This window comes from Pteropus vampyrus, unplaced genomic scaffold, assembly GCF_000151845.1.
Source record: "Pteropus vampyrus isolate Shadow unplaced genomic scaffold, Pvam_2.0 Scaffold101, whole genome shotgun sequence".
NCBI classification, from domain to species: domain Eukaryota; kingdom Metazoa; phylum Chordata; class Mammalia; order Chiroptera; family Pteropodidae; genus Pteropus; species Pteropus vampyrus.
Genome location: NW_011888882.1, coordinates 5,307,984 through 5,322,139, shown reverse-complemented (window position 1 = coordinate 5,322,139; position 14,156 = coordinate 5,307,984). Strand labels below are relative to the sequence as shown.

The following is a 14,156-nucleotide window of genomic DNA, read 5'->3' as shown; positions in this document are numbered from 1 at the left end:
TTTGTATATATTCTTTAGAAAAATATCTATCCAAATCCTTTTGCCCATTTTTAAATTGGCTTGTCTCCTGGATACTAGACTCGTATTAGATATATGACTTGCAAATATTTTCTCCCTGTGAGTTGTCTCCAGGAGATAGTTATAAGGCAAAAGAATATAGTCCTGAGATTCCAACCAACAGGTTTGCCCAGTATAGCAGAGGATATACGAGCAATTAGGAAACCGTCATCTTCATGTCCTCAGCCTTCTCTGCTCCCACACACACTAGTAGGATTGTTGGCCCTCCACATGAATGTTCCCTAATGTCTTTAAAGCCTCAAATGCCATTTAAAACTATTTTTTTTACTCATCCCTTATCAACTCCCTCTATCACCCTCAACGTCTTCACTCTCAGCAGATGAGCGGCCATCTCCTGCAGGGAACAGAGACCATCAAAGAGAGAACCCCGCAAATTCCTGCTCTGCCAAATTGGCGACACAACCTGCATCTGCATTCGACCTACTTTTCCCCCCACCACCTTGCTAAAGACACTTACCCTTTTCTCTCCAAATTCCATTTTGCCACTTTTGTATTGGATCATGCCTCTTCCCACCTCCTCTGAGACCTTATTCTACCAATTATTTCTTTCTCTTCTACCTTCCCCTCTCTTCTGACTCCTTCTTTTCACTTTAAGTCTCTTCCAGCCAAAGACAAGAATCTTCCCTGGGCCCCATCACTCCTACAGCCACCTTGCATCTTGCATTTCCTCCACTGACAGGCTTATCAGAAGGGAATCTCCACTTAACTCCTACAGTTCTGTCAACGACCACCAGGTTGCAACTGCTCTTTCTGAGATGGCTTTATACAGAATTGTAATGGCTACAGACAATGACTTTTTTTTCCTTCCTTTCCCCTGATGTCTTTCTCCCTCCCTCTCCTCTCTCATCTCTTTTTCTGTCTCTCTTCTGCTTTACAGTACTGGCCAGAATCTCCATTACAATACTAAGTGGAAGTGCGATTTCACACATCCTTGTCTGCTCCTGACCTCAAAGGAAAAGTTTTTACCTTTCACAGTTAAGAAGTTCATGGTAGATCTTTTAGTAGATACCCATTATCAGGTTAAGGACACTCTTCTATTTTTAGTTTTATCATTAATGGGTTTTGACATTTATCAAATGCTTTTCCTGTATTTATTGAGTTGGTAACATGAATTTTGTCCTCTAATCTGTTAATGTGATAACTTCCACTGAATAGTTTCTAATATCGAATATGTTCCAGACCTTATCCCTCTGCCTCCATGAATTTTAATCTCATATTTTCCAACTCTTTGTCTCTCTCAGTTTTAATGATGATGATTTTTCTGAGCTATCATCCATTTTACTAATTCTTTCTTTAGCTGTGTATAATAGGTTAAAAGTACCCAGGAAGTTAGTCATTTTTTATTTCTAGATGTTCCAGGTAGTTATTCTTCGATTTTATGTCATTTTAAAATACAATTTCCAGACTTTTGTCAATGTTTTAAAACGTGTCTTCTATTTCTTTAAGAATGGGAAACATAGTTGCTTCATTATTTATGCCCGAGAATACCAGCATTTAAGCCTTTGTGCAGAAATTTGCCTCTGTGACCTACTACCGCCAGGCTTCACCTCTTAAAAAGCGAGTCTATTTAACGAATAAAAAACATTCAAAGTAATAACTAGTATCTGTTGACTGGTTATATGTCTAAGGTAATTTTTTGTATTAATTTTTCCACTAAACCTTAGAGGTGGGTGCTACTATTTTCACCTCTAGGTTATAAACAAGACTCCAAAACACAGGTTAGACAATTTGCCCAGGGTCCACAGCGAATTAGTAGAACTAGGATTTGAACACAGGCAGACTCTATTCAGAAGCCACCCTCTTATCACTCTGTTATTTTGTGTCTGTACTTTAACAGAGCAACAAAGAGGTGGGTATTTAGGAAGGAGGCATGAAAATGACTAAAGTTTGAGCATAATTCCCTATCCCTTAAGAAAACCAGATAGGAAAATGAACCATGCACAGAAACAATTCAAAGTATTTCATTTTACCTGTCAGAAAGATAGCCGAAAACCAGCGCTCCCAGCAGAACTCCAAACATAAATGTGGGCTGGACCAGCGATCCATACCATTCTCGATTACAGACTAGATCCCACTGAGTCACCACGGTGTTGTCCCATTTGCTCCTGTCATAGATGAAGCCATCCAAGCAAGGATAGGAACTCTTAAGGCCATCATAATCATAGTTCCAATTGGAGTTGTTTTCCCTCCGGTACCTGTAACACCCTGTGAGCTCCCAAACGTCCCCATCGTGGAGCTTCACTACAACATAATCTCCATGGCTTGTGGAAAACTGAGTCCAGATGTCGTCCAACCTCCAAACTGAGGTATTGTGGAAAATAATCTGACTCACGTTGCCTGGGGGCCTGCAGGTATGCTTAGGGTGCACTGTCATAAACACAGAAGCCAAGTAGTGGATACCACAAGCAGTGTTCTGGATGGCACACGTAAAATAGAGAAACACCTGGAATCTGAAAAGAGAAGAAAAGCAAGTCATTATATCTGGCCTCCATGCTAAAAAAGAATCTAAGCAAATATGAAGGGTCTCTATTGTGTTTAGCTTAATATATATATGGATAGACAACACAGAAACAATTACAGATATGTTTGTATACACAGGTTAATATATACATATATGTTTTATATACTTATAAAACATGGCTCTATCTGTTGAGATGGCCTAGAAGCAATGACCCAAGAGTAACAAGCACACCCACTGCCCAGAGCTTGATTTCTAAATACTGTTCTCCATTAAAAGGAGCCAGGAAAAAATGGTTGATTCTCAGACCAGGAGAGGGAGAATACAAAATAAGCCTAGAGTATCTTGTAATATCAGAAAGGAAGTGCTCGAAATACAAAAAGATGGGGGCAGGTCAAGGGAACACAGAAAGAGCTCCAGGTGACCAAAATTAAAACAATTTGAACAACAAAATAAAAAACCTAGTATGCCCCAAAGTATAAAATAAATACGTGAATCCATACTGTGATGGTTAATTTATGTGTCAGCTTGACTGGGCCAAGGATGCCCATATAAGTGGTAAAACATTATTTCTGGGTATGTCTGTGAAGGTGTCTCTGGAGGAGATTAGCATTTGAACCAGTAGACTGAGTAAAGAAAATGGCCCTCATCAATAGGGGTGGGCATCATCCAATCTGTTGCAGACCTAAATAGAATAAAAAGGCCAAGAAAGGATAAATTCACTCTCTCTGCTTGGTCTGTGACATCATCTTTTCCTGCCCTCGGACATTGGTGTCCCAGGTTCTTGGATTTTCAGACTCAGTCTGGGACTTACACCACCAGCCCTTTGATTCTCAGGCTTTTGGACTCAGACCAAATTACACCTCTGGCTTTTCTGTGTCCCCAGCTTGCAGATATAAATTCACCTCCATAATCATATGAACCAATTCCTATAATAAATCTCCTCTTATCTATATCTGTGTACAATATATACACTTATATCTATAAAAATATATACGTATATGTTTATGTATCCTATTGCTTCTGTTTCTCTTGAGAATCCTGACAATCTATACTGATATAAATGATTGAACAAATAAATATAAAGGAGAAAAAAGACAAATCTTTCTTACAGTAGAATTCCAACTAACATATATAGATATTCCCACTCTATAGGAGATGGAGCTTAAGTCCCACTCTTTACTCCTCAAGGCCATGTTAGACTTAGTGACTCATTATCCAAGAATACAGTAGGAAAAGGGGAAAAAGTAGTTAACTGGCAAACACTATCTTAACTAAATGTTGAAGGTTAACATGCCCACTATGTTCAGATATCGTGTACCCCTCATATGAAGTGATGGATGAACAGGCACTTCACCTCTGTGGCCTTCGTTCCAAACACCGTAACCCCAGTCTAATCATGAGAAAAACAACAGATAATCCTAGATTGAGGGGCATCCCACAGGTTGCCTGACCAGTATGCCTAAGGCTGTCAAGGTCATAAAAAAAAAAAAAAAAAAAAACCAAACAAGGAAAGACTGAGAAACAGCCACAGATCAGGAGACTGGGGTAACATGACAACTAAATGTAGTGTGTACCCTGGACTGGATCCTAGAACAAGAAAAGAACATTCATGGAAAAACTAGTGAAATCTATATAAAAACTAGAGTTTGGTTAATGGTATTGTACTAATGTCAGTTTCTTGGTTTTGACAAGTATGCCACGGCAACGTAAGACGTTAACAAGGGAAACTGGGTGAGAGGTATACAGGGACTCTATACTATCTTTGCAGCTTTTCTGTAAATCTAAAATTTTTCAAAACTTAAAAGTGTATTCAAAATTTTAATGATCAATTAAAGGTCTCCAAATTTACAGACTCAGACCAACAGTGACGTAGTTTCTAAAATAAAAATTGTCTCACAAGGACGACTGTGCTAACAGGACCACAAGGTAGAATGTATAAAATCTGGACTGCCCCCACAAATTTCACACCTCTGAGATTGAAAGAACAGACCCTGTGGGCAGGTGATTTCATGATTTAGATTTAAAACAGAATCGGTTCAGACCGTGAACATCAACTATAAAACCATTATCACAGGAGTAGAAAACAGGTCCCGTCAGATCACGCTGAAGTAAAATCACATCGACACATGTGATCTTCATCTCTCTTCCTATTTCCAGGCCTGCCCCCCGCACATGGTCCTGATGCTCCCTCTTACTGGAGGGTGCTTCTGACCATCCCTGAGCATAGCAGTTCTCAAACTTTTTGGTCTCGGGAGCTTTACATTCTTAAATATTTTGAGGATCTCAAGGGGCTTTTCTTTATGAGAGTTATTTAAGTTAGAAATTAAAATGGAGAAAATTAAAAATATTTATTAATCCATTTAAACATAACAACATACAGCTATAGTTTTCAAAACAAAATAAAACAAAATTAGTGAGAAGAGTGGCGCAGTTTTACATTTAAAACTTGGATTAATACATCGTCACTAATATTTCAGGAATTTATATGGATTGGTTCCATAAGATGTTCAATAGACAAATGCTGGCTCATTTTTCAAACAGATAATAACTACAGTTGAATAAGCGTATGATTTATTCATAGCAAAAATTTAAGATAGATGAATGTTGTTTTAACATCTTAGAAATTATAAACACTAATAGATTTCTTGTGTTTGATAAACATATCATGCCAAATAAACTAATCTCCCTTTTAAAATAAATAAATGTACTAAGCTAGAAGTTCATGAGTATGTTGTTGATCTTCAGACAAATCTTTCTTAATAAACCTGTGAATGAGAAAAAAAAACTTGGATGAATAGAAGACAGCTAGTTTCTTATATTTGCATCTGCCTTCAATCTGATGACTGTTACTACACGTCATACAGTCTCGGGAAAACTTTATTGTACTTCCATGAGAGAATGAGAGTAAAGAAGGCAACTAACGTGTTAGTCTTACTATGAAAATAGTTTTGGCCTCATAGACCCCAGAGATCTGTGGATCCCATTCTGAGAACTGCTGGTCTAGTCTGTTCCTTCCCTTCTCTGCACTCCTCCCTTTTTCCCTCTACCCTAAATGCCTACTTTACACTTCACCGCCTGCTCTCTCAGGTCCACCTTTGCTATATGCTTCCCCCTTCTTCACTTTCATTCATTTTCTCTCTTCTCTGACCACAATATGCAACTGAACTACCATCTTGTTATTTATGTTGATTTTTTAAAGGACACTGGGTGAATGTTTTCTGTTTCTCTATCCAACAGACAAAAAAGTCCCATAAAAGGTCGAATGAACTCCCATAAGGGTAGCAACTGTAGTTCAGTCACTTTAGTGTCTCCTATAGCACCCAGCATGATGTGTAGTACAATGTGTAAAGAATGTCATGGAAAACTATACCTTGGGCTGAAAATGAACAGTTCTGAAGTTAACGCATACTCACCCACTACCTCTGGTAAGGAGACGTGTTCAAGAGGCTAGTGTACCCAAAAACATTTTGACTGGGTTCCCCATTGGTAAAATGAATGTGTGTGTGTGTGTGTGTGTGTGTGTGTGTGTGTGTATGCATGCACGCGTGCACACAAACATATAAAAGGAGCACATATACATAGACATATTCATATAAAACTGAATTTATATGTTGAAATATAAATTCACATATATATTTACGCATAGACATACTTTCATATGTAAAATGGATTTTTTATGGCACTCCAAAGGATCGTCTTTGCCCACCATAAGGTGAACGCACTCCATTTTGACGACTATCACAAGTGACAATGCTAGGCAAAGTCACAGAAGCAAAGCTGTGAAATATCAAGTTGGCAATCTCTCCAAGTCCTCAGGGATGACTGCCAAGCTGGTACATGGCCACCATTCCTCACGTCTCATAGGACCTCATGTAGATAAAAAGTAAAATGGATCAATTTAAAGTGTTGTGGCTATCAGAACACAACAGGCTGGTGATGCCAGCCACAATTTCAAAGTTGAACTCTGTATCTGGCACTGGCCCCATTGGGCAGTTCGGAGAAAAAAAACACTCACACACACAAAGCAAAAGACAGGCAGGAATTAAGTTTCTTTTTTCTAGCAGTGAAGGGGAGGGAGAACAAACACACAAATTTCTGTTCTCATGGTCTCTTTGCGATGAGCAGCCAAGAGAAGAGTGTGGAGCCCCAAAGCTTACATCCTTGGGGCTAATGGGAGCCAGCTCTGTTTTTTCAGAAAAGGTGCCCTTGTCAGAAGAAAAATGATTAGAAATCAGCCTCAGTCTATTCCATGAGAGAGGCTGGGCAGGAACGGTGGTGTGAGAAGACAACCCTGAGTTCCTGTGGCTTGACCCACTCCAAAAGGCTAAGATTGAGTGGTGCTCGAACCCTCACCCCTGCAGGTCACAAGCCCCCACATGCTGGCTGCTGGATGTCACTGTAGAGCCTCAGGGTCAGGCTCTGCCCTTGGCCTACATAGGCTATGCTACCTGTGAGCACTTGGCATGGACATTGGATCACTTGCCCCCAGGTAACAGCCTCCTGCATTCAGGAGGTATTTTTTCCTTCCCTAGCATTTTTTTCAGGAAGCATTTCCCAGCCTTCAAGAATAATCACTAGCTGGAAGGGCTCTGTTAGAGAATTCTATCCAAGTGGTTCAGCCCTATCAGGCAGATTCTAGATGGGCACTGTTCTTAACACAGCAGAGGCCCTATTCCCACCCAGGTTATACCTGTTGCTGTGCTGTACATAACACCTTATTAGGCATTGTCTTGGTCACTGTGCATATTCCACTAACACCTAAAGTTTAAGCACTTTCACATTCATTATCTCATTTAATCATTTCAACACACTTCAAAGTTTGTGGGCTACCTGAAATTTACTGATCAAAACATCTTTGCATAGCAAATTTCTCGTGTAAATAAAATGGAAAGCTAACCTTACTAAAGAAAATAGTTCATGTTCGCTAATCCTTTTTTTTTAATCAAGCACCTAAGTGTCTCTACTTTGCTATATTAGACTAATGGGTATTATCATCTGCTCTTGAAATTAAAAAAAACTTTACTTCCCTAAAAGTAACGAGTATTAGACATAAGAATAGCAATTCTCCTAAAGTTAATTTATAAATTTAGTTTTCAGTGCCGTATACACTGCAAAATATTGGAAACTTAAATGTCCTTCAGCAGGAAACTGGTCACACAAATTATGGTAAAAGTATAAATGCCTAAGAAATGCCGGAGAAAAAAGGCGATGTGAACTTCTCCACTAAAGGCAAGCTCCTAGGGTCTAATACAGATCGAGCATCACTCTCTCCAGGTCATTACAGCGTGGACTTTGTGACAGGTCAGCCTCTAACTCCCAGGGTCAGGTCCTCTTGAAATCAAATCCTGTTCAGGGCCCAAGAAGCATCCTGTAATAACACCACTACTATATGAACATGACTGAGAATGTAACATAAATCATAAATAAATAATGCACACATTTAGAATTATTTGATTCTCCCCATCTCTACAAGTTTCAGCTCAAAAAACCATGACACAGCCCCTGCAAACAGCAGACAGGTTTTGTCTCTCTCAAGTTTACCTGCCTGCCCCTGAAGGGGCTTGGGTTTGGTACCTCAGTGGTCTCACCACCTGGAGCAGCCTCACCACTGAAAGGCTCACATTCTGCTCTGACCATGACCTCCCACCCTACCAGCTCCCCCGCTACCATCCATCCCACCGCCCCCATTTCCAGAACCATCCAGGTGTCCAGTCTTTGGATCCCACCAGCTTCTCTAGTTGCTCGCCACCTTCCTGGCCTCAGTTCCTTCCCCAGCCAGCCTGAACCCCACGGTCATCACTGGAAATATTCTCCAGTTCTCTATTCACATTCTCTGACCACACACACACTTCTCAACAGAGCACCCACCCTGGCAGGCCTCTGAAACTAGGATTTGTCTTCTCTGCCCCACTCAACCCCCCAACTAGTGATTGTGGTTCAGGTCTGAGGTAGGGTCCAGAACGCTTTATAAGCTTAAAAAACTTCCTAGGAGATTCTGCTATGGTTAAGAAACTGCTCCATGAAATCAGATTCTCTGGTTTAACTCTATGCTTATACAAAGTTTGACATTCAAAATATTTAACAATTGTTATGGGGCAACTGGAACTCTCATAAACAGCTTGTGAGGGTTTAATTTGTTACAACCACTTAGCAAAACTGTCTGGCAGCCGACCACATGCACACTTGGCAACAAATTCCTCTCCTAGGTATATACCCAACAAAATGTGTACACAAGCACCCCAAAAGACACATACAAGAAAGCCTATTCATAATAAGCCCAACATGAAGACAACCTAAATGTCTGTTGACAGTAAATGAATAAACTGTGGAATATTCGTGTCATGACATACTATATAGCAATGAAAATCAACTACTATGACATACAATATGGGTGAATCTTACAAACACAACATTGAACAAAAGAAGCCAGACAGAGAATATGTGATTTTTTTACTCCATTTATGTAAAGTTTAGAATCAGGCAAAACAATCTATGGTGTCAGATGTGAGAATAGTGAATTGGGGGAAAGAGGGAGGGAGAGTGCCTGGGAGAGGGCATGAGAAAGGGTGACATGGGTGGTGGTAACACGGGTATGCTCACTTTATGATGATTCGTCAGGTTGTAGATTATGGTGCATACTCTTCCGTACATAGGTAATATATCAGTTTAAAAGTTTTATATCTGTAAAACTCAGGGAGAGGGCAAAGTATTCTGCAATGCCCCTGCAGAGGCATGATTAGAATGGGTGCTAAGGCATACCCAGTCTGTCCACATGGTGCCTACCAGCTGGATTTCAGCCTGTAATGGCCACCTAATCTATACTGACAGGAGGTGGCTTGCCTGAACAATACATTATTTACCCAAATGGCTACTGGAGGTCTCGACCTGGAATGCCCACAGGAACTCAAGTTAGAGACTCGAACCATCTCAAGCCCCCAACCTGCCCCATTAGAATATAACTGTTTCTGGGTTTAGGACACCATCACCCACACAAACCAGAAATATGTGGCACGGGTCATGAGGTGGGAGTGCCCGCATGGTCCTTCCCACTTCTCCTTCATGCCTTAGGGCCAGGAGGTTTCGTGTATTCTACCTGTTAAAACGGTCCTGTTCTCCGTGCTCACACTCCCCTTGCCTTGGCCCAGACCCTCACTATCTTCCACCTGTGCTCTTACCTGAGTCTTCTCTGGTCTCCTTCCCCAACTCCTGCCCTTCCAATGCACCTTCCATTCTGCAAAGTGATCTTCCTAACACCCAAACTCCTTAGCATGGCATACGAAAATATTCCTGAGAATGACTATAAGCTTACCTCACACCCTCACACTTTGGACTCCACAAATAATAAGCCACTTAGCAGTCCCCAAAAGCCATGCTAGTTCACAGAAATATGTTTTCTATGTGCTGGAATGATCCTGAGCATACTTTCAATTTAAACTTTCTTTTCCCTTTTGCATGGATAACTTTTTGGAAAAACAAAATCTTCCTTGGGTGTCTAGCATTCTAACATATCACTTTCTACCTTAAAAAGACTGTTGTCCATTAGGTACCATCCATGTGCCCAACCTAAGGTCCTTCCAGGACAATGGACTTATAGATACAACACAGCACTGTGCCTATAGCTGGAGAGACACATTAATGGAAAAAGAATCATAGAGACACAATAGGCAGAAAATCCAGATGCAAGGAAAAGCAAAGATGACCAGAACCCACTGGAAATGGACCCACGCAATCTAGGTGATGGGTTTTAGTGCTTGATTTATATTATTCTGTATAAAGAAGCATAGTACTCCACTGTGGTTTAAGATCATGAACTCCAGATCCAGATCGCCAAGATTGGAATCTTGACTCTGTTACTTACCATCTGGGGCCTTGGGCAAGGTCCTTAACTTTGCTATGCCTCCGTTTCCTAATCTGAAAAATGGGTGATTGTGGGAACGGACTTAATACATATAAAGCATTATGGCACATTGTAGGTGCATATAAGTGTTAGCTATTGTGATGTTCATAACGTGACATCAAAAAAGAAGAGCCAAAAAAGGTTCATATGTTAAAGAAAACACTACCTATATCACAGATATACGTTAGCTAGAGGCTCCACAATCCAAGTCTGACATTTTAAACCCTCTCTCCCCTTATCTCAGAACAACTCAGGGATCCAGGTTCTTAGGTCCCCTAACAAAGATGCCTGAATCTATTTCCTCAATTCCCTCTCACACAGGGCTCAAGCTGTGAAGTACATGAAACTTCAATATGGTTTCAAGACAAGTCTTGGAACTGCTTTTTAATTCTTCTTAGGTGTCCTGCTTTCCACTCTTAAAGGTGATAAGGATAGTGTTTTCTCGCCCTAGAAATGACTGAGAAATGAGAGATAATTAGGGATTAACACTTTCAGTAGGTCTCATTAAAAGAAGACTAATAATACACAAATAACCTCCCTATTTATAAACAATAAGGAGACCAATTAGAGCAAATACTAGAGAAAAATATGGGGTACATTAATATTACTGTAAAATATTACAGTCACTGTTTTCAAACCCTCTGCTGTAAGCTTTGGCTTGTTACCCTTTTCTTTCCTACAAGCTGCTTGCATAATCAACCCTTCCCACCAGGATGGGGACTTGGTTAACAATAATAGCCATGATTTCTTGAGAACTTACTGAATAGTAAGACTTTTGCATACATTATTGTGGCCAGCCAAGAGTTGTCCCCCAAAATCCATTCTCTTTTTCTTCCACCATGGTGAGCTACAACTGATCATATGGGAGAGAAAAATGGGAGCAACTGCCCCAGGCAATGAGGGACCCCCATACTGTAGATGGCAGAGCTGCCTCACCCACTTGGGTCCCCAGATAACCCCATGGAATAGAACCTGCCGTCAACAGTGACTGGAGAGGAACAAACTTCCAGTTGAGGGAACTCTTTATAGCATCTCAGCCAAACACCAACCAATATAATTACCTTAATTAATCCCAAAATACATGGGGTTAAGAATAGTGTTAGTACCTCCTACCTCATAGGGTTACTGTGAGGATGAAATGAGAGGCTGCATGGGGAATCCTTATAATAAACATTTATGGTACTATTCTTACCCCCATTGTACAGATGAGGAAGTGGTAAGTAAAATGCTCAGGACCATATAGTTAATACATGATAGAGCCAGGACCGGAACTTAGAAAGCTAAAATGAGCTAATATATAAAGGACCTGGCCGAGTCTCAGAATTGGTACCTAATTGTGCTCAAGATAGCATCATGGTGGAGAGCAGTGAAAACCGATGGCCATCCAATGACATTCAATTCTGCTCTATGACTAGATTTGTGATTCAGGCACAAGCCCCAGTTTTCTCAATGGATCAAATGAGAATGATACTACCAATCTCATAGGGCTGTAGTAAAGGTTAAAGAAGGTACGATGTACAAAGAGCTGATGACAGAGCTGGGCACAACTCCACATTCAATAATGCAGGTATCCCACCTGCTCAGTAGCTTCCTTTTTGCAGACGCTGGGAATTATAACCAAAATCTGTGCAACGTTCCACCTTGAAGAGCAGCAACACACCATTTCTTCACTACACACCTGGGAGAGGGTGGTAAGGCAGGTATTATGATGACTCCCATTTCGTGGATAGGAAACTGAGGCACAGTATTCCCAGAATCGCGTTAGAGGTACAGAGCAGGCCAGGATTCAGATTCAGCTACAAACCTCTGATCTACATGCTGTAGGCCCCTCACCCCGCTTCCTCTCCTCCCAAAACAGGATCGGAGAAGCGTTTCTCCATGAACGAAGGAATACCTTTTTATTATTATTATTATTATTAATTTAACAAATGAAAAGAGGGTGCCAAGTGTACAAAGGTTAAGCCTAGGTCCCACCATGAGGTAGCTGTGGGTCTTCGGCCCTACCAGCTTCAGTTTCCCAATCATTAAAGATTCGAACACCTCCTTTGCAAGATCCCAGTGGTCATCAAATGGAGCACTGTGTGCACTGTGTACCACTTGGCACAGTGCAGCTGGCACTTCCTACGTATCTATAAATGGAACAAACTCCGACTAACGGTTGTTCCTGGGGCAATATCTGCCAGGCACTGAGAGAGACTCCAGGGGACGGCGGGACAGTCGTCTGGGGACGTGAAAAAGGAGATGGTTTGACAGATTAGAGAAACGGGTGCCCAGGGACAAGCCCTCCTCTATTCGTACAACCCAGCCTCTCCGGCGGGGCCTCCCAACTCCCGCTCCCGCAGAAGGCGCGCCCCAGGTCGAACTGGCCCCGCACCCACCATTCCCGCAGCGAGCCCCTAGCACCCCACTGCTCGCTATGGGAAGGTCCCGCCGCCAGGGTCCCAGAGGACAAGCCCAGCTCAGGTCCAGGAGTCTGGACGCGGGTCTCTGGACTTCCCTGGGACACTTAGGGTGGAGGTATTTTCGGAGCGCGAGCGCAACGGAAAGAAACAGACCCCACCGGCGCGTCCACCCACGTGACTCCCGCTCCCCTTAGGCCGTCCTCCCTCCCCACCTCGCTCCCCCACTCCCCTACCTGCCGAAGTGCCCCACGCGGTCAAAGATCACCTCCAGGCTGTCCAACCCCATGGTGCGGCCGTGCACTGCGCTCCCAAGCGGGACGCGCCAAGGTCGCCGGGTGCCAGGGGCTGCGGACACCCCGCCCCGCCCCGCCCCACGCAGCGCGGAGGGCGCGGAGACGGCCCCGAGCCACCCCGCCCCCGCCGGCCGCGCCCCCTGGGGGCGCCCCGGGCCTCCTGCGTCCCTGCGCGTCCAAGTCCTCGGGTCGCGCGTGGGGCAGGGCTGTGTTCCTCTCACTGTTACTCAGTCCCTGTCCACCCACACCACCCCCGCCAACGCCTTCCCCGCCCGCTGAGCAACCTCCGGCTTCTCCCCGCCGCCAGGACCTCTGCCTCATCGCGCGGTGATACCGGCGCCCGCCACTCAACCCTTGAGACTCACCGTATCCGCGTGGGGTCGCCACTCTGGAGGGAGACCCCGCGCCGCCGGAAAAGTTCACTCGACAGCCCAAGGAGAGAATGCAGAGAGGCTGGGGTTTGGCCTGGGGGCAACAGGAAACTAGCATCTTCAGAATGACATGCCTTGTATCCATGGCTCTCAAACTTTCATGTTTTAGTCTACTGCAGTACTTAGCTTTAAATGTACCTTTCTGGACTCCACTCTTGAGCAGAAATACCGTTTTCTCAGAGAAGTCCAACAGTTTGACAGCCAGTACAGAGAACTACAAGACAGCATCAAGAGTGGATTCTGATGACCCCGAGAAGTGGCAACATCTTACAGGGCTGTGTTATAGGTTTTATATTAACCAAAAGACGAAGGGGACTCCCTGAATGCAGACTTAAGCAGAATAGTGAAAACAAACTTGTACTTGAATAAGATTTGAGAAAAAGAGAAGAAAGCCCATCTCCCAAAGTACTTCCCACACCTGTTTGTCACAGAGCCTTAAATAACACTATTAAAGATTTACTTATTTTTGCTCTTGAGACATTTTCTTTTGAAATGCAAATACTCCTGGACTGGTTAATCCATAAGTAATAAGCAATTTGAAGTGGATTTTTTTTTATTATTATTAAGTAGATTCCTGCTAACTAGAGAGACTAA

The 14,156-nt window shown here is 42.6% G+C and overlaps 1 protein-coding gene across 1 annotated transcript in view; it reads right to left on the bottom strand.

Annotated features, from left to right (window-relative positions):
• SLC22A16 (solute carrier family 22 member 16) overlaps positions 1 to 13,124 on the bottom strand; it is a 32,891-nt gene extending 19,767 nt beyond the window's left edge. Inside the window, 5 exon segments of the mRNA XM_023533371.1 lie at positions 2,049 to 2,559; positions 8,378 to 8,387; positions 10,171 to 10,248; positions 12,013 to 12,076; positions 13,072 to 13,124. Coding sequence (XP_023389139.1) covers positions 2,049 to 2,559; positions 8,378 to 8,387; positions 10,171 to 10,248; positions 12,013 to 12,076; positions 13,072 to 13,124 — 716 coding nt within the window.
• Positions 13,125 to 14,156: the final 1,032 nt, after the last annotated feature.